Raw genomic sequence first — 24562 nt, forward strand, 5'->3', positions numbered from 1 at the left:
TGACCTGCCTGCCGTGTCCCTTGGTCCTCGTGATGTTGTTTGTTCACTGATGTTCCCTAACAAACCTCTGAGGCCACAAACACAACAGCTGGATTTATACTGAGATTAAATTCTACACAGATGGACTCACTTTACTACGTCTGTTACTTCTGATTGCACTGGATTATATTTTGGGGATGACTAAGGTAAAAGGCGATGAATATGTATGGGGGGCTCACAGTATTAAGCTTTTTATTGGTTAATGAGTTTTGAAAAGAAATATATTAAATTAATTTCACTTTGGTTTATGGTAAGGTTTAATACCAATAATAAACATTAATGTTTTTGGTTCAAATGTGACAATTTGTGAAGACGTTCAAAGGAATCATTTGGCAAAGTACTGTAAAGTAAACAAATCATTGCTTTGGCTGTAACCCCAGCCTGGTTCGCCATAGCTGTCCATTTAATATAAGTTGTCAGTTTTTGGAATCTATCTGGTGTTAGAAGAATAGTAATCTTCCTCGAACAATAGGGAGAACTATTAGCACCTCAGTTGATGTGGTGATATCCAGAGTTCCTTGCTTTCATTTATTCTGTTTCATTTGAAATGCCTGGGCCGACCACACTTTCATCCAATTATGGATACCTTTCACATCCAAAACTCCTGGTGAAGACAGACCGCAAAACAAATTCATCATTTCAAGGTTTGCCTTTAACATCTGAAGGATAGGCTCTCAATCATTTCCAGAACTTTTTTTTTTTTTTTTGCAATATTTTATAATTTTTTAATTAGAATCATTAAGCAATCTGACTACACTGTTTATCTGTATTGTCATTTCTCTGGGCAAATCACTCCCAATGCTGAAATGAACTAGTGAATGTAACTGACAGACCTATTTAGTTTAGAATCCAAGGTGGGTCAAAACGTATGTATTAAAGGAAGCCCATTCAGCTGCACCAAGTCACTGACTTTGCAGTAGTCCCTTTCCACTTCAGCAAGCAAGTGGCGACCATGGATAGAATTTTTATTAGTTTCATCCATGTTTTCACAGGCATAAAACATGCATCTGACATTTAAGCTCGTGGACAAACATGTTCATATGAAATTGAGGACAGGGCAGCATGTTTTCTGCCAGCTGTCATAGGCTTTGTATGCTAGTATCGTTGGCACATGGACAGACCGGCTAATTAATGCCTCTCTTTGCAGGCCGTATGCCAACGACAGTGCTTGGAAAGGTCTATGCTCCTGATCCTGATGACTGGGATAATAAAACCTTTGTCTTTGAGGGACATATGCCAAGGTAAGCTAGAATTAATAGACCTGTGTTTTCTATCTTGTTGAATTTTTATACTGGGATTTCCGTTTGTCACCATATCTAATAAGACAAAAATAAAGACATCATTATGCAGTTATTGTTACATGCATCTGCTGAACATGAATTTCATTATTGTTTTGTGCTGAAATATCATTAGTGCGATTAGTGCTCATTGGAGCTATTTGCTTTATAATTCAGCTGCTAATTGTATGTGCCAAGCATTTGCATGGAAAACAAATACATCAAGCTTTAAGTGAATTACTCTCATCAACTTCCTCGAGCATTTGTGGTATTACCGTATTTTTCGGACCATAAGGTACACTGGATTATAAGCACTAAATATTCCTCCCAAGTGTGTAATATCATTCTGTCCCCTTGATGGACACAGCTCTTTTCTGAGAGAGAGAGAGCTATCCATCTCAGTCGGAGACAAAGTAGATGGACTACACTGCCGTGTTTCTAACATAAGGCCAAAATAAGTGTAACTTTTATATTGAAGTAACTTCCTAGGTTTATTGTTGCTAGCGCATACTCCAGGAATGGGCTGCCTAAAGGCTCCCCCATGCTGGGGTATACTGTACGCATACTGTGAGCTTGGTGGACTCCACGGATGTTTTACCGTCTATAGCCGAGCGTACTATTACCTACATTTCTTGTGGCAAATTCCTATAATTCCCACAGTTTCTGCCAGTGGGACAAAGCAGCGGAACGAATGGTAAAATGTGTGATTAGCTAGCTGAGCACCTAGAGCTGTTTCTTTTCCTGCAGGCTCCCACGGCACACCTGTCAGTGAGAGCAGAGAGGGACTGGGATGCTGTACGCCCAAGTATGTGGGGGCCTTTACATGAATGCTCTTCTAGTTTTGACATTACAGTCAGGCAGTGTTGTAGACAGCTCAGGGGTCTGGCTAAAGATTGTGTTCAAAAATCTTACTCAGATGTTGCAATGAACAATGATTCAATGAGGGCATAGGTTATTTCATCTCAAGCAATGCTATGCAAATGCTCTGTCTCCCCTGACACTCTCTTCCCCAGTTTTCCAGCCAATCACTGACGCCATGCTCACATCTACTACGGTGTGGACGCTGAAAGAAACGCAAAGTGTACACTCCCAGTCGGCCCAGTGCTGTGCTGATCTGGGACATTCGTCATTGTCAGCGACAGACCCGAACAACAACAACTGATCTAGATAAATGGTTGTGATGTCAAGCGACAGCGATAAAAGTTTAATGTTGTTTAACTTTCTTTTGTAGCAAGTCTGCGTGTGCACGTCTATGTGTACGAGCTCGAAATTTCACACATGAATTTCGTGGGTTGCTTTGTTTGGAGAAGGGCAAGAAATTGTCGGCTCATCACACAAGTTCGTTAGGAAATTAATGGAGAGGGAACAACGTTGCTCCCCATGTGTCGCGCCCATAAGTGAGGGTCTGCAGAAAAGCTGCGCGGGATCAGGACCATACCCGCACCGTAGTGGATGTGTGACTGGCATAAGTATGGACAAAAGTCACAAAGGAGATGTTGACATCTCAGTGTCAAATACTCTGTCCTGTCGTACTTCTGCACAACTTCACAACTTTTATAGCTGTTCATAGGAACACTGCTACCACTATTGCAATAGTAGTTTAACTAAACGTCCATTACTATCTAGACTAAAGATCAACAGGGCCTAGGGTCAGTTACAAAAAAAAAACACTTTGCAAAATACAGCAGTGCACAATGTTTTTCCAGCCTAAGATGGCTGGGAGACCTTTCTGTTGAAGGTAAGATACTGACTCCATTCAGAGCTCCGTTTCAGATTGTTGTTCTTAGCATTTGTCCAGGTAGCGATCCCTTCCTCCAGGCAGCCATATTCACTTGCCTGTCTGCCATGTTGTCACACAACAAAGTAAACGAGGAAGAAAAAAAGAACATGAACCGTTGATTCTGTGCGTCTCCTGCTTCCCAGCAGGCTGCCAGTCTTGCTCACATCAGTGCACATGTGTGGTTCATTTATCTAGGCAGATGGTGTTCACAAGCTCAAAGATCTTGTATTATTGTGAAGCTGTGAGCCAAAAGAGCACAACAGTAGCATCCCAGTGAAATGCAGAGAATGCCTAGTTGATGGTACGAAATGTTTGTAAGCTGTAAGTAAGTCTGAGGTCTCAGTACAGCCTTTCAATTTTGCTAAAGCGGCTGTCTTACGTCTGACTCACCAGAGATGCCATATAACCACTGAGATTTTAACGTATTTACACCACGCTCTGCTCTAGTTGCTTAGGTTAAAGAGCTGCCACTGATCCTCTATCCACATGAACAGATTTAATTACTTTAACCACTGTTTTATTAAAAATTTGATCTATCATTTAAACGTCTAACAAAAGGCAGATGCAGGCAAAAAAAATTGAACCCAAATGCCAATCAGGCTTGACATTATGACCCCTGACAGGTGAAGCCCATACCGATGAATGTCCCTCCATAATCCCGCCTTCTAGTGGGTAGGATGTACTGGTCAGCAAGTTGACATCTGGTCTTCATAGGGGAATGGAAGCAGGGAAAATGGGGAACCATAAGCAGTTGCATGAGCCAAATGAGCAGCTTGATGTGGGAGGGGCGTCCTGGACCAGTGTGAAGTAGAATGTAGACCCCCGTCCACGGCTGACAGTATACACAGTGGGTGCACAGGGAGCACCAAGGAGCACTGTAAGAAGTGACCCGCTCTGATTAATCGCAGCGCTGGCAGCTTGTCTTCTTCCTTCAGTGCTTTGGAAAGCGTGGATCCTCCTATCCATGTGAATGTTACTTTAATAGCCACATACCAAAATACCTAAGCAATGTCGCTAGCCAGCTACACTCCTTCATGCTGGTTGTGGCTTCTTTCAGCAGACCAACTTTTATTTGTTGACCTTCATGAAAAGTCAAAGTTTATCTTCCATCAGCCACTGTTGGACCTTGCTGCTTAATTATTTCTGTTTTATGTCAAAATTCTAATATTGTGTTATTAATGCAGTAATGTTAAACGATTAAATGCATCAAAAATGCTGAGTTTCCGTCGAATGTTTTTCTGCCTCTCTGTCTAATCGACTTTTCTTCCTCAGATAGGTTATTCATTCTCTTGCCCCCCCCCCCCCCTCTTTCCTCTTCCGTCGCTGTTAAACATACGCTTTTGTTCTTTCTCACTATTTGATGAGGAGATTCTGCTCCTCTTTTGAAGAGCTCTCCTTGTTGATTCCATTTCCCAAACGTGACAGTGAACTGATTCATTTTATTCTTGGACACAGAAACACGCACACGCACACACGCACACGCAAACACACACACACACACACACACACACACACACACACGCACACACACACACACAGTCCCACAGCGGATGCAATCAAAAGTCAGTTTTCATTTTTCATGCACCACTATATGACAAAAGGAATCTTATTTCAGTCTCATAGTTGAGCTTTTATACAGTTTATGGTTTAATCTATGATAATAGCGTTTCATCAAACCTCTTGTCTCAATGTGTTTTTTTATTCTTTAGGCAGTTGGCAGTCTAACCACAGATTAATGTCTTGTATAAAACATGGCCATCCTTCAGCTTAATAATGTCCCCTTTAGCATTCGATTCCAGTTGAGTGAAGACTTTGGTGTTTTTAGGTTTTTAGATGATAATCACTCTGTTTGCCGCTAATTTAGTTTTTTTTCAACATATGCATTTTCTTACAGTTCCTTCTAAAAGTTTCCATATCTCTACATTGATTCTATGTCTGAAGGCAACACAAAATAGTTAGAAATGTTGAAGTGGACGGACAACCGTATTCTCCAGGTATAAAAAAGTAAAATGTGTGATATTCATTTGCGTTCAGCCTCGCTGAGGGAACTTTTTGCCTCTTCTTTGTAAAACAGCTCCAGCGATGTCATTGTTTTCCAGCTCAGCCGCAGTTTTAGCGGGTGCCAGGTAGAACCGTGATTTAAGTCAGTAAGGCCTTTAGGACACTAACTCCACGTTTCCCTTTGGCAGAGCTAAGCTGACCTGGCACATGGAGGCAGCCACCTTATTTATGTAAGATGTCTGAAATTGTGAAAAAATGCAGAATAGTTCAAAGATTGGAATATTTTGAAATGCACAATGTGTGAGGAATGCGAAAGGAAGATGCCTTAAATTATATTTCAACATTTGCTTTTTTTCTTACAAATTGAAAAGCTTTATCTAAATGACTAACAGCCAACATTATAATAGAGGAACTAAGACTAACTTTCAGAATAAAGTAATCTTACAATAATGTAAGAACCCAGGTATTAATTAGCAAACGTAAAACATTAAGTACACTTTATACAATGTTCTGTAAATTAATTAAATGCAGCTCTTGTTTCTACAAGTAGTTTATTATTGGATTTGCCAAGGCTCTGCCTCACATTTCCTCTGTAATTAAAGCGAATGAATTAATTTACTGTACAAGGGCAGCAATGATTGAAGGAATCAAGTAAAATTGCCTCCTTACATGATTAGTGTTTCAGTTTATTCTTTTTTCTTTTGATTTAACTGACTTTTATAAATTCATCAACCTTTCTTATCTTTATCTCAAAAGCTAATAAAACAGCCATGAACAGAAAACTACAGCGGCTAAATACTAAAATGCTGAATAAAGGATGCTAAGGTGGAGGAAAATTGGTTAAAACTGGTGTGTTTCCGAGTTGGGTAACTTGATCACGTGCTGAAAGCAACTGTTTGTGAAAATATGACAGCTTTACTGTTACTGAAAGCCTCTATATGCCTTCCTGTTGACAGACAGGTTCTATTGAACTGATTAATTGCATTTAGATTCTCCAGGCCAGCCAGTGGTCAGGCCTATGTGGGGCTTGTAAAATATATTCAAGCTGTCCACAAAATTCCTTTATTAATATTACTAACGGCATTCATGATTTACAGAGGGGGCGATTACTTTTTCAAAAAAAGCCAGGTTTATCTGGGAAGCTTTTTTCCCCTTAAATGATGAAATGATATTTTGACAGCTGCATTTGGTAGTTGCTCAGATTGTTTGTGTGTGATACTAAAACAGGTGTAACAAAAGAACTAATAGCGAGTGTGCTTTCTATCCCCCCACCCCCCCACCCCTTCAGTTACTTCATCCTGAACAAGCGTACAGGGTTTCTCATCATCAAGGAGAACACCCCACCCGGCACCTACCAGTTCCAGGTCCGGGTGTCTGATGGGATCTGGCCCGACGCCGTCTCCACTGTCACCGTACACGTAAGGGAGCTGCGAGAGGAAGCCATCTTTAACTCCGCATCCCTTCGCCTGGCAGGTAAAATCAACTCCCCAGAAAACATACCTGTACCTGTTTTGGGTGTATATGTCACTGTTAAACTTATCAAAGAATCTTAGACTCCAATTTCTAACAGGTTACTTCAAAACGACAAAAACGACAGTGTGGTCGAAACTGCAGCACTGACAGTTGACTTCTGACTTTCAGATCATTTAATTTGCCTCTTAGGTTTTTAATCAGATACCCAAACCAAAGGTTTTTACATCTGTGGGGTCCCTCGGTAAAAGTCATCCAGTTTTCTGCTATAACAAAGCCACCCTGCCTGGAAAAAAGAGCCCAGGGAACATTTTGCACCCTTTGAACCTTTCTACATTCAGCCTTGTTACAACCATCAACTCTGACGTCCGTTCACGGCTGTTTTATGAGGTAGATCCACAAGTATTTATGAGGTGGAATAAAATGATAGATGATGCCAAACTGTGATGTCCATTTGTGTGCACACTTCCCTGTCAATGCTTTGTAGAAGTCCCCTTTTGCTGCAGATGCTGCTGTGAGAGTCTGTCCATCTAATTGTAATGTTATGGTTGATATGTACAGAAATGGACATAAGAGGTCGTAATAAAGGCACAATCTGAAGAAAAAATGCGGCAGTTGAAATATTGTGATCGGCTTAAGCTCAATCAGAAATAAATGGTATTCCATATGAGACGGGCGCTTTATGTCGCTCTAAACAACGTCCATCAACAAGTTATTCTGACTGAGAATGTGTGCTAGAGAGGGAGACACAGGGGTGTCTGTATCTGAACGTAGTTATTTATGGATCATTCTTTCTTTAGCTTTGCATTGTTTATGGGTTTAGCTACTTTACTCTTGGTTCTGTTAGCTCTTTGTTGGCATGCTTGTCCTTTATTTTCAGTTTAGAGTCTGCTTATCCAGTGTAGGTTTAGCATTCTGGTTAGGTTGTGTTTTACTCCTTGTCCCCTGCCGTTTCATTGCTCCCTCTCTGTTCGCCTACCTTCATTGGTCACACCTGCTCCCAGTTACATCTGTCGCTTCACCTGGCTTCTCGCTCATCTGCTCTCTCTATACTGTGTATTTATACTCCTGGCTTCCTTTCACCGCTGGTTCGTCTGCTCATCCCATGGTTCCCTACTTGAGTTATCCTGGCTATTTTTTACTGATTCATGGTTTAAAGTTTCTGTCAAAGCTTTTTTTAAAATCATTTTGGCTGCATCAACTGCATCTGCGCCCGGGTGCTTAACCAAATCATGACAATCCCACTGCTACATAAAAAATGTTGTTCCATCCCAATCCCTGGCCAGATCTAGAAAAGAAAATCCTGTCCCGTCTGACTCCAGGTAAAATGATTCCTGCTCGCATCCCATTCCTGGTTTACTTAAAATGTGTTTTTTATTTGTCTTTAAAATTCCCGAATTTGCACTTAACCTTATGTTTTTTTCTATCTGATTATAGATAGAAAAATGTAAATTATTTTCTATCTGATTGAAGTAATAAATCTGAACCTATGTACAGTAGGTAGGCCTTCTTGAGCAGCTTATTTCTTTTTTTCTCTTGAGTCATTTCTTGAATGACTTCTGCTGCTTTTACTTGAGTAAAACTATGTGTGAGTCGTGCAACTCTTGCTTAAGTCCAATTTTTTGCCCACTCTACCTCTGGTCAGAGCTGCATTTGAAACTAAAGGCAAATAAAGTTGCCCCTCCCCAAACACACACACACACACAGCCCCCCGCTCTCCCCACAACAGACAGCTGTTGCATTATATTGGACATAATGCTGACACGTTGTGTTCTTGAAGCAGGATGATTGAGCGTTTATTCTTTGTTACTGCATGCCATTACTTAATCCCTTCCATTTACCAATGCTGCTGTAACACACAAAGCTTTTCTTGAGAAACCAACAAAGCTATTCTTACATATTAATTCAATAACATTAGTGTCTCATGTATTGTTATGTTTAATCAAATCTAATGATGGATACTTTTATTTATACATTATTTAGATAAATTAATACTGGTTCCTGCTCCCGTCTGCTCCCGGTAACTTTTTATCCTGTTCTGTACCAATTTCCTGATTATTACTAAACTTGACTCCCATCCTGTGGGAATCCCTCGGGAACCCACAAGAAACCCAAAAAAATGTCAGCCTCTAATGTGTGGCCGATGTCTTTCCTCCATCAGTCGGGGAACTGCTCTGCTGATGATATGAGGTTTTCATTGAAAAGCTCTAAATCACCAAACTCCTTAAATATAGGCACTCGGATGACACAGAGCCAACAAACTTCAGCTTTTTTTTTCTTTTTAGTTGTTTTTTTTCCACGCAGACAAAAGTACAGCTTCTTCTTCTGTGTTTTTTTTTTTTTAGGGAAATCTGACAGCTGTGTGTCAGGATGCTTCTATTCTGAATTAAGCTCACTGCATGTAAATGCCTGTCAGGGTTGAATTAATTGATTTTATGAGCTTTTAAAAGATGCATCCAGATTACTTTTAGCTTTTTCATTCTGAACATATTCCCATCAGCTCATCTTGGTCTGTGCATGTAAACATAGCTGTTGCCAAAGGAACAAAACATCTATGCTTTCCACACTTCTTGAAATCTTGGTATGATTTTCACTGCGCCTTCCAGGTAATCCATATTTGGTCCTGGTCTATCACAGGAAGACATGGAAGGTTGTGCTTGAAATGTAACAAAATGTGTAAAACAATGATTGAGGTCTGAAAACTTGTGTCAAGCCACTGTACCTCTGAGCAGGGCATGGCATCGGTAACGAAACAGCTAAAGGTGCTGCTGACTGTACAGCACCGTGCATTTTCCTCTAGGTTTTTTTACAAGTCTTTACAGAAAGTGTTGGTTGCGCTCATTATTTGCACACTTGTCTCAGGTTTCAGAATAGTGCTAATTGCTGTTTACTTGTCTCATTTGCAATGTTTCAAAGTATATTAAATATATATATTTTTCTACTCCCCCCATTATTAATTCCTCTCTCCTGACTCATGGGATCCCAGCTGCAGTCAGCAGACACTCAGAAAAGCCTCTTTTCATTACTTATGCTTGCAAAATAATTAGTTGTGGATTTGCTCAGCTTGCACACATCCCTCACATGATGAACAGCATCCGTCATTACCTGATGAAAAGCACATCTCACTCTGCTCAGAATTAAATTTGCTTTAGAGAAATGGGACATGGATGAAGGATTTTTACGATTTCAGAGATAGCATTATAGAGACGGAGACGGAGAGGGTGGATGATGCTCTCTGAAGACGAGAGGGAGGCAGAGGCCTCGTGGAGGCAGATAAAAGGATGTCTTCATGTTCTGAAAACAAGAGGAAGAGCCTAATTCATGCTCTCAAAAAAAAAAAAAACCCAGACAGCAAGGTGCAAAGCTGATGCGCACATTTAAATTAAGGGAAATGATCTGTGTGCAAAAATGTGCATGAGCAAATATTTAAAGTAAAAAGGGACATTTTTGATAATTTAATAAATGCAGGCTACAGTTTCACTGACTTCTTTAACAGCCCCTCTGCTATTAATGCTCTTTGAGTTATGTGTGTTATTGGTTTTAATGGGGCATTTGTTGTAACCGAGAGGCGTAAATTGGGAGAAAGAAGGCATAGGTGTCAGACATGGTGTGCCTGGACTGTTTAAAGTCGCTCACACTCTGTTAACCGCCGGTTCAGTCTGTAATCGGCCCAGAAAAATGGTAAACTTGCCCTTTTAAAGCAGAATGCGGGATTAATGACTCCGGGAGCAACCCCGGGATTCGGAAAGCTCCCAGAATTCATGATTGTATGTGTGGATACGTGTGTGGGAGCGTGCACGTGCAGATAATATTTCACTGTAGCCATTTCCAGGATTTTATTTTTCCTTGTGGAGCTTTGGAGTAAACGCTCATTGATTTTCAGTCGCAGGGATTATGAAAATATTCTACTTATAGCATTACTTACACCCTTCTTGACATTCTAAATCCCATTTCAAGAACAAATGTGGAATGCAATAAGGAAGCTCAAAGAAAGCACTGGTTAAATCTGCCTGACTGAGATTAAGTCAGGCCCATCTCTCTCTCTCTCTCTCTCTCTCTCTCTCTCTCTCTCTCTCTCTCTCTCTCTCTCTCTCTCTCTCTCTCTCTCTCTTGCTCACTCACTCACCCTCACACACACACACAAAGCTGATGGAAAGGTAAGTATGTTGTAAACACAAAGTCCTTGAAATGGTCAGGCCTTCCAATCTGAGATAGTGCTGAACCGCAGTCAGGAACACAAGTTCCTGCAGTGCATCCAGCACGCTGACGCATGGCATCACACCATCAGCAGTTTGTGAGGATAATTTCTGCTCAAACTCTGTTTTTCCAACAGATTATGAGATAAATGAACAATATGGAACCAACTTTCCTCTGTTTTTTTTTTCATATCTCACCAACCTCCAGGGTACATTCATTATTACTTCCACTTAAAGAAAGAAGGAACTCCAGCTCCACTGGAATAATAAGTGGGATTGACTTGTCTCGCTTCTCCCACATGTCCAACACAAGTCAACACTAACACAGCGTTGTTCTGTTGGAAGGGTGTTGAACTATTTAATTAGTCAGATATGCCAGATTGGACCAGCTATTAAAATCTCATCCCCTGGCATCATCATACATTCCCTTTCAACATCTTTCTCCTTACTGGAAGTGATAGAAACATTTTGGAGTGACCCAGCAAGAGACTTGACTTGAATCTAATAGAGAGCTAAAGATTAGGGTGATGGCAAGAAAGCCTTCCAACCTCAAAGATAAATCACCGAACGTCCCACTGGAGGCATGCTGGCCTGCAGTGATAAGGATTTGATCGCTGTAAATCCAATAAAGATCTTTCCAGTAGTAGATAACTCATTTCCTACATACATTATTGTATTAATATGAAGATAAAACTCTTTTCCACACAAAATGATACCACTTAAACATTTTATAGATTGAGCGATGCTGGATTTCCAATCAGAACCAAACTTATAGATCGAAAGAAAATAACTTTAAATCTGCCAAAGGTATGAATAATTTAGGTGTAGTCTGTACATGGACAATTCAGAATTTCTGTAGGGTCTTAAGAAATCTTAAATGTAATAATTTCTATTTAAGTCCTAGAAATGTCTGAGATGATTCTAGATTGTAAACGGTTAGATTCACCAGAGTCAAAAAGCATCAACTTAAGTTGACAGAGTTGCATTTAACTTGCTTAAATTGTGTCAGTCATAAAGTATAGAACTGTTAGGATAACTTCAAGTCATTTTGCATATTTCATGAAGGTCTAAAGTTTAAACAGTTGAACTCTAATTTAACTTGCTGGTGTCCAACAGAAGTCCCACATATGGAGCAGATGTGGATCACTGGAGCAACAATACCAGCGTTTCTCTGTATTGCTGTATTTTCTCAAAGAAATGTAGGACAGGGTGTTGGGTTTTAGTAGGAGGCAGAATAAGAATTAGAAAAAGAAGGCAAATGAAAAGCCAGCCGACAGTTTGCTTGTTTTTTTTACAGTTTAGCATCAGATTTATGACAGACCTCCCTCCACCAGCTTTCATTATGGTCTGGGCGCACACGTCTCAGGTTCAGGTTGAGTTTTAGAATGCTAAAACAGGAAGTGCATCAGAACAGAGTCTGTAGTTTGATTTGTATTGCAGACACAGACGTAGGGCTCAACAAAACCAATAAAAAGCGTGTTCCAGTCAGCATAAGTGCAAATGTTTGTGTGCGTCTCTCTCTCTCTCTCTCAAGGAATATGGTTTGAGGTTTGAGGTAAAAGCTGGTGTGGTGGGCGGCTGCAGCACAGAGAGGCAGGAAACGTCAGCTTAAACACGGTGGAACGTCCCTATTGATGTGTGATATGTTCCATCTACCTTGTGGGCATCGCTCTGTTTGTGACATTGTTGCATTGTTACAATTAAAAAATTGGCAAAGGTGCCAAATTTATGCAGATTCAGTGTTGCAGGTCTTCTTTTTTCTTGACAAAACTTCACATTGAAAGGTCTGGGAATTAAAGGTGAATGTGCACGACCAGTTACATGTTTTTTTCTATTAGTGTGCAGCCCTCGTGGAAGGTATCGCTGAGCTACCTTTTTTTTTTCTGCAGTTACAGTTGATTCCCTTCTGTTGACACTTGCTCATGCAGCCGCTCCAGGATTTTAAGGAGTGAAACATGCAGCACACCTGCTGATGGGAAAGCGGCTACGCTGCGTCTGTCCATAATGAAGCCCTGATCCTTTCCCAGACAATCGGGCGGAAAGAGGAGACACAATGAAGTAGTCAGTGTGCGTTTGCGAGCGTATATATCTGAGCATGTGTATCTCACACAGGGCACCAACTCAGCTCTGGTAGTTGGAGAGCATTTACACTCCATTAAATGCTTAGTATGCTGATTAAGGTTTGGTCTGGGTAGAGTTATTTCTCACGTTAGGTGCAGGTTTTGCATTTTATTTGATCTACAGGTACAGATGTCGTGGATTGAAATGTTTTGGCCTTCGTCCCAGGCTTTAAATTGTTCTGCTGGGTTTCCTTTCCTTGATTTAATAAAACTTTCTGAGCTTCCCTGTGAGACGGTGGCACTGTTTAATCACTCTACTTCTCACAGCAGTATACAACAAATGAACAGGATATTTATTTCCCCCCCCCCCCCCCCCCCCACCTGCTTGTGTAAATGCTAAACCCACAGGCAGGAGCGAGCCGGTGCACCAGCTCAAATAAGCCTGTGGGAAGGAGAAAGCAGCAGCGTGTTGTGAGCTTGGATCAAAGCCAGGTGCAAAGGCTGACATTCTGTATTAGGAGTTACAATTCTTCCCCCAGCCCTCCTGACTGTGTCTCTGTCTGCCCATGTCCTTGTTTCTCTCCGCGGACCGACTGATGGGACCTGACATTTGCCTCAATCCCTCTCGCTGTATCCGCTGAGCCTGTTCTGAGCTCTCCTGGTCCTGTCTCCTGATGTTTAGGCTCCGTCTCCCTCCTTTCACCTGCTGACCTAATCATCCCGCCGTCCTCGTTTTTATTTACACCTGATCCCGCTGCTCAAAAGCAAACACCAACATGCGTGAGATATGGAGCAACGATTAGGACCTAAATATATAGTCAGCTCTTTCTGAAGCTTTGTGGAAGACCTGACACTGACCACGCCCCCCTCTCCCTCCCTTTTTGGTCTGTTGGATCCATATCAGGCTCCTTTATTCCGTCACATCATTCTACTATATGGCTTCAGGGTGGACTGACATGGGCCCAAGAAACATATTTGGCAGCTAGTGTGGTTGATTAAATCCAGAATTATTCATACCTGAAACACATTAAGATTATAAAATGTTTTCATTCAACCAAGAAGCTAGTTTGTGATTGGACAATGACACAGGGACACCTCAGAAGATCATAAAGATCATCAACATTCATTCATATGTTGATAAAAAAAAATACATGTAAAAAGTGTTTTCAGCCTAAATATAAAAATCTGTTTTGGAGTTACAGCAATCAAACCCTTCTTGGAATTTTCTACAAGCTTTTTGCCTGTTTCCTCTTGTATCATGATAATTAGTTTTCTTTTATAATGACTCCCTAGTCTTTATGGTTGGAAGAGCTTCTAGCCATCACAAAATATAAATACATGAATTAATTAAATAATGAAGTGAACTAAATAATGAATTGTCTCTTTTGAACCAAATTAGTTTTTAAATCGCAGCTTTATCATTACCAGAGATATCCATCAGGTTCCACGATCTGACAAGTCCAGGTGGTTTAGATTTTCCTATAGAGTTGACCTAAATGAGTCCAAATGGCCTTACAACAAAAGAAAGTGAAACAACTTTTTTGTCATCCTACCGACATGGAAATCAACTTTAGGATTGCCTCATCATATGTGGAACATGCAGCTAAAATTATCCAACCTCTAAATATCCTGGAATTTCTGAAAACCTACTGAAAATGGGGACATCCGAGTCTGAGAAACCATGGAGCTTTGAATCAGGGAATGTGGAACCCTGGGTCCTGATCAGAGGTTGTCGTCATCGTCTGTATTTCAAGTCCCAGTGATGCTGGGATGACCAAAATTCCATGGTTTTCCTTTGGTTCACAAATATAAATCACACAACTTTGGCTAAATCCAAAGTCAAACCTCCTAAGACAGGACTGTCCACCTAGTCTGCCAGGCAGGTCAAGATCAGCTAGAGAAACCAGGCAGAGGCTGACCGTACCGCAGGAGGAGCTGAAGAAATACACACTTAGGGGGAAGAATCTGTTATCAGCCCAATTATCAAATGAAACCAGTTATAAATCTACTCTTTTTACAAGAGTATCAAAAATTACTTTGAGTAGTGTTTGGTCAGAGCAGGCAGTCGAACCGGTGTAGGTACCAGTGTAGGTATCGGCTCGGGGTCCTGCGCCTTCTGATGACGTCACTATACATGATTGGTTTAACGTTTGCACAATTACGCAAAACATTGTGTTTGGTCTTGACAACTTACTAAAGTAATTATAGCGGGGTGTAGGTTTTATTCGAGAGCGGGATGGAGGTTTGTAAACGGACAATTTTATGAAGAAATTCTCCATGGTCCCTGCGCCTCCCGATGACGTCACTTTATGGCAACGCCACTCAAACACACTACATTAAGCCCGCGCGCTGCATTTGTAACGAATCAATTTTATTTAGTTAATTTAGCGGTTTCTTTTTTCTCAAAAGCTTCAGGCTTAAAGATGAACATAGAAAAATATAAAATCTTAGCAATTCAAAATAATCAACCCACTTTAATTGATAAGAATTAGGTAAAATGATTAACAAGGACCACACTGATAATGAGAGAACAAATATTCAAGCCATTTTACAAAAAAATCAACAAATATTTGACGATTGGCTCAATTTTGGTAGAATATTGTCACATTTTCATCTGGAATAATAAAAAAACATGTGATCAGAAAGAACGACTATCTACTGATAGTAATATCAGTAGAAAAAGGAGGAATAAACATTATTGATTTTAAAGTGATGAATGCTGTGATAAAAGTTTATGGTTTAGTTTCCCTTCACAACTTTTTTTTTTTTTTAATTGGAGGAAGGAAATTTCTCTTAAGATGTAACTTTGATCCTGCAAAATTACCAATTAAATTGTCAGACTACCACACAAGTATTCCAAAATGATGTTAAAAGTTTTCAAGCCTCGATTAAGTTACTGGAAAATAACTGTAAATTGACAAAAGAAAATTGATATGTAACAAATGGAGACCACGGGCGTAATGTAGTTTGTTTGAGTGGAGTTGCCATATTATGATGTCATCGCGAAGCACAGGCCCCCCGAGTTGATCTGACCACCCGAGCTAATCTGGTACCTACACCGGCAACCCACAGGTTACAGGACAAGCCTCCTAGCTGCTGTCCCAGTGTCGTCCCACCTTTCACTTTAATTGCAGTAAGGAATAAATAAATAACTCACTTAGGGCTTTGGAATAAATATCAATGCACCAAACTTCTTAGATACTTCTTAGAATTTTTTTTAATTAAAAACATTTGTTTTTTGGCTTTTTTTCTTCTTATAGTTACTGCTACAATTAAAATCCTACTAAGATTATCTGTTTGTGGTGACCTATAACCTACAACATACGTATGCGGCACTAGTGGGACCAATAATTTATCTTTTGTGTACGCTTTCCTCAGACATCACTGCGAAAGAGTTCCTTGAACTGAGAGGGAAGCAGCGTAGCCGCTACGATCTGCTGGTGGACTTCCTGTCTGAGATGCTCTCCGTTCCACCAGATGAAGTTAACATCTTCAGCCTAATGGATGTGAAGGAGCGAATGCTGGACGTTCGCTTCGCTGTGAACGGCGGCCCTTCCTTCCTCCAGCCGGAGAAAATGCACGGTTACCTAGCCGCCCACAAACAAAAGGTAGGTCACTCCATGCGTCCCGTAGCCTTTCATCTACACTGACACCCCTGGTAAACACAATAAAGTCTTGTCAGCTTGATCGTTCTGTTGGGGTCTCTGCTCTCGCCGGACTGACAGCGCTGCCTCCTGAGTGGCACTCACATAATCTAGTCAACTGCACAGAGTAAGTGCACTTTCCACTTGGAGCTGTGGGTGTGAGTGACGGAGCCTTAAAAGCAGGATTGTGCTCTCTGTTTGAGCTGACTTTTCTTGGGAGCAGCAATTGTCCTAAGGTTCAGCTAGGAAAGTGCTTGCCAGGTCGGTGGTTAGATCCCCAGGCCCGTCAAAATGTATTTTACTATCGTTGCCAAAGGTCAAGACCCCAATTTATCTAACTTATAACCTAATAAGAGCTGATTTACATGTGGTATTTCCTTCAAGCTTGAGTGTCCCTTATGTTGTGTGAGTTTAACCGGGCAAACAAAATCTGTGTTTTGAGCGATCAAAACCTTGGGCAGTCCCGAAGGCGATGAAAGCTTCGTTTCTGTCAAAGGAAATGGAAACTTGTACTTTTTTCCACACAGAAATGCTTCTGTGAAGTCTGGGTTCAGGTAAGGCTGCATATGGCTTCAGATCATGACCTCAGCTTGTGAACTGGAGATCTGCGGTTGAAAGTTTCACCCCTCCAGTCCAACAGGTGGCAGTAATGTTCTGTTTTGGGAGCTGTGTTTTTGAGAGCAGATGAGTTTGAAGGATTTCAAGTGTATGCATTGATTGCTTCGATTACTGCCCCTTGGTTGCTTGAAAAAGTTGTCCAGTAGTATATCCAATAATCATTTGCCCTTCAGATAAATCCCTAATCTATATATTTTGTATTTGTTTAATTTAAGTATATATTATTATTGTAAACCTTAAAAAAATTGTTTTCATAAGCCCAAGAAGCCAGTCCATTCTTAGTGAGGCAGTTTTACTTTACAGCTAAATGAGACATTTAAATACCTGTTAAGGACTGATCTCTAAAAATGTAACATTTTAATTTTTGTTGGTTAGCTGATTAAGTTATTACATTGAAAATACCATTAATGTATGGGGATGCATTTGCTCCACATGTACCACTAAATAAGTCTGAGTTGTGTGGTGAACCTTTTTTTTTTAAAAAAACACAACTTGAACAAACAGAAACTTCAGAATTTCAAAGTTAGCCAAGGGTTTCAATTATGTTTAACCATTTTTTTAAATAAATTAAAAAATTCAGATTTCCTTCTTTACTTACATCAATACGTTTAAATAACCGTTATACATAGCTTGCAGCTGGGCTGAATTATCTCATGTCTTAGGGCCCAAATTAACCAAGGGTACCTGAAATCACATGATAACCGACCTACATTAGCAAAAAGGCTTAAATCGGAGGCAACCAGACTTTCGTTCAGTTCTTTCTGAAAACATTTCAACACGTATCCAGGAGGTTTTGGGAATTCTGGTGGCTTTCACTTGAGCAACCTGCAGTTGCAGCGCGATGAGACTGCTGATATACGACCTTCTTTAATCAAATGTGAGCCACTACATAGTACAGCCTACAGCCCAGATAACCTACCGTATTTAACATGCACCACTCAATGCTGACTACATCATTAAAGCAACACCTTGTATGTTTTGACCGGAGTATTATCTTAATTTGAAATATAGATTAATTCAATGATTTTTCAGGTCAATATGCAACACTTGTCGCATATCGATGCTCCGTGCTGGCTGGCCTTCTCAAAAACTCATCTATGTAACTTGAGAGGGCCGGATGCACCGTAAGTGGGTCATGTGACCTAGAGCTCCATGTTACGGCAGTCTCACAACAAAAGAAAACAGATATGACGCTCGCCTGATCAGACATGTTTTTGGTTGTGTGATGTAGGATTTAATCTAGAGGGGTGAATGTGGTCTGGTCCTTACAAGTAGCTCCAGGACAGATCTGGAGCTATTATTCCTGCAATGTACTTTCTTCTGTGTGTTTTCTTTCCTTATGATCTACTCTTGTACTGCACTTGTTACTGAATTGTCTTGTTACTGAAATGTACTATACAAATAAACCTGCCTTGCCTTACATCTCTGGACTCTAGTCAGTCCCCTATAACATGTCCTCAGCCCTTACCTTGACCACTCCACATGCATGTTGGACAAAAGATCTGAGGCCCTGTGGTCTTCCAGAGATGCCCGTCTTCCCTGTCACCAACAACAATACGCTGCTCCTATGGTGTTTGGTCCCCTCTGGGTCGGCTTTCATTTGTTAGGCCAATAAACCAGCTAAACTGGGGTAGTGGTGGCCTAGTGTTTAGAGCAGTGCACATGCGTTCTGAGAAGCATGCAAATGCCCAGTTCGGATCCCGCAGACTGCCACCATGGGTCCCTGAGCAGGACCCTTAGCCACAGGTTGCTCCCCGGGCGCCACTCAGTGTAGGCAGCCCACTGCTCCATAAAAGATGGGTTAAACACAGAGATAAAATTTGCCCTCTGCGAGACTATAAAGGCAAATCTTTCTTTCCTTCTCAGCTGGTAAATCCAAACTCATTGTAGGTGTGTGATAAAGATGTCATTGACAAAGTCTAGAGTCAATCAGCAATTGACCCAGATCTGTGGTCCTCAGCTGGGCTCCACACAAGCTGCACCTCCAACAGCACAAGAATCAGCAAGGGCTCTTTTTTCCCCGTTTAAAAAAAATGTTTGTTATGATTCACTCTAAACTACATTACAGGACCTTAAAATCTGATGAATAGTAACGAATGACCCATATAAAGTTTCAAAGCAACAAGCCCCTGTCCATTGGGCAACAGTCTTCTTCACTATAGCTGAAGTCAGACATGCAATCATTAGCACAGCTTTTTTAATAATAAACAGGTTGGTCACAGTTCAAGCTAGAAACAATAGAATGATGACAACACTTTATTTATATGGCTAGATTGTGTCATATTTATTTTGGCTGTGTCGTTTTCTTTTTGAACTTTGACAAGAAGGCAATATCCTAGTTAAACGGTAACAGGGCATAGATGTTTCTCTTATTTCAGTCTCTTTATTTGTCCCATTATTATGCAGCTAATCCACCCAGAGTGAAACACGTAGCCTTCGGGTTCATTTCTTTTCCATACAGAGCGTTCATATTTTCTCTAACCTGCCTTTGCAGTGTGGAGGATCATCAGATGGATTACGTTATAGTTCCACACATGACTGTAAGGGAATATGCAAACAAGATGACAAACAGTGTTAAAGTCTGCTGGCTTTTCGCTTGATTGAGAAAGACTCAGAGCGGTATTCTTAAATGGGAAAAACAGATAGTTGTAAAATCCAGAGTCCACCCCGGTGTGTGTTAGTGCGCTACTGAAAAGTGAAGAAAAATTCTATTTGAAGCATAAAGCAGCATGAGGGCAAAAGTGCACACTGGTCAGTACTGGCATTGAATGCTCATCCCCATCGGAGAATGGCAGCACTGCAGGAAAGACCTCAGCCTGCAAGCAGCAGGTGATTCTCCCCAAGGGTTTGTCTGGGACCATTTTAACCTGTCTGGATGACCTAGATCTGCAGCAGACCACTTAGACTCTGCATCCGCCGGACAATCAGTAGCCTAAACCAAGGGGTGGGATCTGGTATCTGCAGCTCTGAAGAAGTGTTTTGATGTAGAGGCCTTTCTCCTGCAGGCTGGGCGTGTTTTTACTGTGATGACAAATAATCCAATGGTATGTGCGGATCTAATAGCATTGAAGGACACTATATCAACTTGTCCTTAAATGCTGAAGTATTCAATTAATTTGGATACATGTCGTAAGTTAAGCACGACATAATTCTCCTTGTTTGATGTTTAATGGTTCATGGAAAGAATGGTAAAGAAAGAAGAAATAAGACTAGTTCACATAAGCAGGAATCCATTACAGGGACCAACCAGAGGCTGGAGCTCAAGACGTGACCCAGTGACCCTGCACTGTCTCATTTTGACCTTTTTGTTTATTCTATTAATCTGTTTGACTTCGGTGTTGAGTAATGCAGCGTCCACACACGGCACTGAAAGTCAGTCAAAACTACGGTGTTGATACATCTGCAGTGTTACATCTGCAGCCAGCTCTGATGACAGACCTATCCATCTTGGCGAGGCGCATCCTCGGCTCAGGAAGCTTGTTACATCATCTCCAGGATCCTCGTGTTGACAAACACACAAGTCCTCCGGCAGCTCAGGATAAAATGAAAAGTGTCGGGGAAAAACCGCTACAGCATTTCAGGGCGTCTCCGCTTCGGTGTCTCCTGCAACACTGTTGTGAGTGCTCTGTTTGTGATGGCAACATTTTACTGTTTCATTTGTGATAATAGGCTTTCCCTACTATGAGAAACTAACATAGGGCCTGAGTTTGTTGTGTTCAGTCACTGCAGGGCGCAGTCTGTGGCATTTTTACAACTCTGGCCCATTAAACTGGGTATTTATTTGCTCATCACTGAGGGATGGGATTGGACTGACTGGTGCTCAGCAAAGCTTACCACGTTGTTAATTGAGAACTTTTTCATTTCTGTTAATGTTTGTACCTTTGCCTACTTATTTACAGCCAACCAAAGCCCTTCTTGCCACCACCTCTGAAAACACTGCAAAAACGGAACTAAAAATAAGTAAATTCTTCTTGAAATGAGTGTATTTATACTTTATTTGAGCAAGTAAATAAAATAATCTGCCAATGGAATAAGATTCTTGCACTTAAAATAGGAAGAACTCATCTTCATCACCTTATTTCAAGTGCATTATATCTAATTATCTTATTTTAGGGGTCAAAATACTCATTCCATTGGTAGATAATCTTATTTACCTGCTCAAATCAAGGACAAATGCATTATTTCGAGAAAATATGACTCATTTTTAGTTCTGTTTTTGCAGTGAACAGACAGTCACAACCCCGACCTAACAGTTGTTTGCTGTAATTTTATTATTAAGCTTTAGTCTACAACATCATGAAGTATTAATTCTCAGAGATGATGGTAAGAGACTCGTATACATAAATGATGAAATAGATAAAGCAAGTATATAAAAATACAAAATAGGTAACGCACACAAACAATAACTGCCACAATCACACCAGCAGTTCAGCATTTAATTCATGTGATGCAGAAAGCTATGTAGCAGTCTTGTGGTTCTACTTTTTAAGGTTTGTTAACTTTATGGCTCCAGTCCAAAACTTTCATAGAGTTGGTGAGAGGCTTCCCTGACTGTGGAGGTACAGCAGGTGTCCTCTGCAAAGCTCTCTGGTCTGCAGGGATGCTCGGATGAATGTAGAACCACCCAATAAATATTCGCTTCTTTCAAAAGAAATGTTCACCTACTAATGTCAATCAGCTTTATTTCTGGAGCACATTATAAAAACCGCATGAGTCTTTACCTGTCATTACAAAATGATGTAATGACATTACAAAGTGATGTAATGACAGGTAAAGACTCAAAATCTAACCTTCTTCATTAAGAAAAAAGATATCAGAACGTTATCAGATATGCGTTCTTAACGGAGGAAAAGTTAGGACACCCCACCCACTAATAGCTAGTCTCATTCCATTTGGCTGAAATAACTTCAGTGAGAGTCTCTGACATCAGTCTAAGGAAAGCTTACCCTACTCCTCGCTTTTTGTCCTGATATGTCTAAGGGGATTTGTACGTATGTGTACCGGCCATTTTAAGCAAGCCCATAGCATCTCTATGATATCCAAAATCGGTCTTTGACTTTCAGGAGTTTTGTATTTCTTAACTCTCAGTCAGTCCTTGGTTGAGTTTACTAGTCTGTTTCAAGTCATCGAAATGTTGCAGGGCCCAGTTCTGCTTAAGCTTTCATTTTATTACAGATGGTCTCAGATTCTTCTGAAGCTCCATCTGATCAATGGTAGAGTCCCTGGTAAATTCCTGGATAGTAATATCCTTCTGCAGTAAACCAAAGCTCTATGTTTGACCTTTGGTATGAGTTTCTATTACCCGGATGCACCACATGCATGCCAAACACGTTCTCTTTTGTGTTTTATAAAAAGTTTTAGACATGTTGAGCCAAAGAACGTTATTCTAGAAGTCCTGGTTTTGGTCTGCTTTCTCCCAGTCTCCCCATTTGTCATGATTATCTTTTCCAATGTGACTCGGAAGCGACAAACACGGAGACAGGTTATGGCTTTTAAGAAGTTTATTGACGTAAGAGAGGACAGAGGGGTTATGGAGGTGAATGGGATAATGGCCGACTGAGAAGGCTCTGGTCTTTGAGGAAGATAGAAAGAGGATGAGCAGAGAGGCTGACTTACAGAAGATGGCAGTGAGTAGAACCAGGGGAGAGTCAGGTACGACAGGGAGCATTAGTGGGAAAGAAGACAAGGAACCAGGAATGGCTAGGAGTAAAGCACAGTTCAGGTACCGCTCAAGTGAGCTGCGGCTCTGACGCCTTCCTTAAATACTCCTCTGATTAGGCTGGAGAAGGGAAGCTCCTGCTGCGGTGTCCGCCTGTCGCACCCTGCTAGAGACAGGGAAGCACAGCACAACACAGCCGCCCTGAACCACATACCTGACAACATGTTAGCAAACTTAGTCAGCTCCTGTTTTTCTAAAGGGGCAAGGATATGTTTGTTGCACCAAATCCCATGAGATTTAAGCCTGTGCAGTCTCTTTCTGACTGTACCACCGTCTGCTGTTACAACAGCAGTAGCAAGACTTTAGGCCTTAGGTCCTTTGATGACATTGTAGGATTTTTGACCCTTCTTGAATCTTGTGGTCTTGCTTGGACTCTAAAAACTGAGGTCTCATTTATAAAACATTGTGTAGGATCTAAACTAAAAGTTTACGCACCGCAAAATAAATAAATAAATCAATAAATGAATCAAACATCACTACCGGTATTTTAGGAAGCCGATGGCGTGCTGCACTGTTGAGCGAGCATAAGTGTGAGCAGTACTAAGGCACACCTGCTATGTGCTCTGGTTTGGAGATCGGGTCAGGACCCAGCACCTCAGGGGGCCTGTGGGTTATAGCGGGATGCAATGCTCTGCAGAAGTTCCCAAACTTTTCAGCCCACAATCCCCCATAAATAACAGTGTCAAAGACTGGTGACTCCGTTTTGGTGGGTGGGATTTTTTTGGGGGGTGGGGAGAAACTATGAGAACAATGACAAGTGTAAAATTAAAAGAATACAGTATTATTTTTATAATAAGTGTTACAAAAAATGACTGCCTTCTTCATACTTTGAAATGAGGATTGTGGGTATCGGTTTCATAGATCAAAAAATACAAAATATTTATTGGTATCAAATCACCTTGCGACCCCCAAAAGGTGCTTTGCGACCCCCCGGGGGTCCCGACCCCCACTTCGGGAATCCATCCTCTAGAGAGTCTAAGTCCGTATAGTAGACAGTCATCATCATGGGTCAGGAAATCTTTGATCCCTGAAAAAGCGTTTCCTACTAATTCTCCCAATCACACGGTCTTCCAGCAGAGCTGCATCCACCACACAGCAATTATGCAGTGTCACCGCAGTATTTAACTCTTCACAGCCATCAGTGTGATGGCCTCCAAAATAAGCGTACGCATGGGTGCGAGTTGCCATGAGGACCACGCAAGTCCTCATGGCAACTCTTGTCAAAGACTTGTCAAAACTTGACAAGTCCCGTCAAGTTTTTTTTTCAAAGATCACTGCCTTTCGTGGAAAGTGACGTACGTTTTGTGTGTACTCAAGCTTTACAAATGAGACCCCTGGGTCATGCTGGCAGTTCGTTTAAATGTCCTCTACTTGTAGACCTTTTTACACAAAGTGGAATGAAAGCTTTAGGTTCTTGTTCCGACTTTTAGGGTTTACGAGCCTCTTCTCTGAAGGCCCACACTCTCATGATCCTTGGGTGTTTGTGTTAATTAGTTAATCCCACTTACCTGTGTTGTTGGCAATTTCCATTGATTCCCAGTTGTATTCAAGCTCCTAAATTGTATTATTCCATGAGTTGGCTTCATTAAAATATTAAGATTTCCAGTATGCGGCTGCTGTCGTCTTGCTGCCGCTTTGGTCGCTGACCTCAAACCCTGACACAGACAGCTCTTTTGGTCAGGAGTCAGTAGAGCAATAGATGAAACATCTGAGGTGTAAATAGGGCAAAACTCCTCCAAAATGCTGATTAATCATATT

At 41.1% G+C, this 24562-nt stretch overlaps 1 protein-coding gene across 1 annotated transcript in view; it reads left to right on the plus strand.

Annotated features, from left to right (window-relative positions):
• Positions 1–24562, plus strand: part of si:ch211-186j3.6 (neural-cadherin) — a 488898-nt gene that overhangs the window by 277801 nt on the left and 186535 nt on the right. The window contains exons 23-25 of the mRNA XM_036135719.1: positions 1187–1280; positions 6386–6570; positions 16202–16431. Of these exons, the coding sequence (XP_035991612.1) occupies positions 1187–1280; positions 6386–6570; positions 16202–16431 (509 nt within the window). The remainder of the gene's footprint in view (positions 1–1186; positions 1281–6385; positions 6571–16201; positions 16432–24562) is intronic.

Source organism: Fundulus heteroclitus, chromosome 4 (assembly GCF_011125445.2).
Source record: "Fundulus heteroclitus isolate FHET01 chromosome 4, MU-UCD_Fhet_4.1, whole genome shotgun sequence".
NCBI classification, from domain to species: domain Eukaryota; kingdom Metazoa; phylum Chordata; class Actinopteri; order Cyprinodontiformes; family Fundulidae; genus Fundulus; species Fundulus heteroclitus.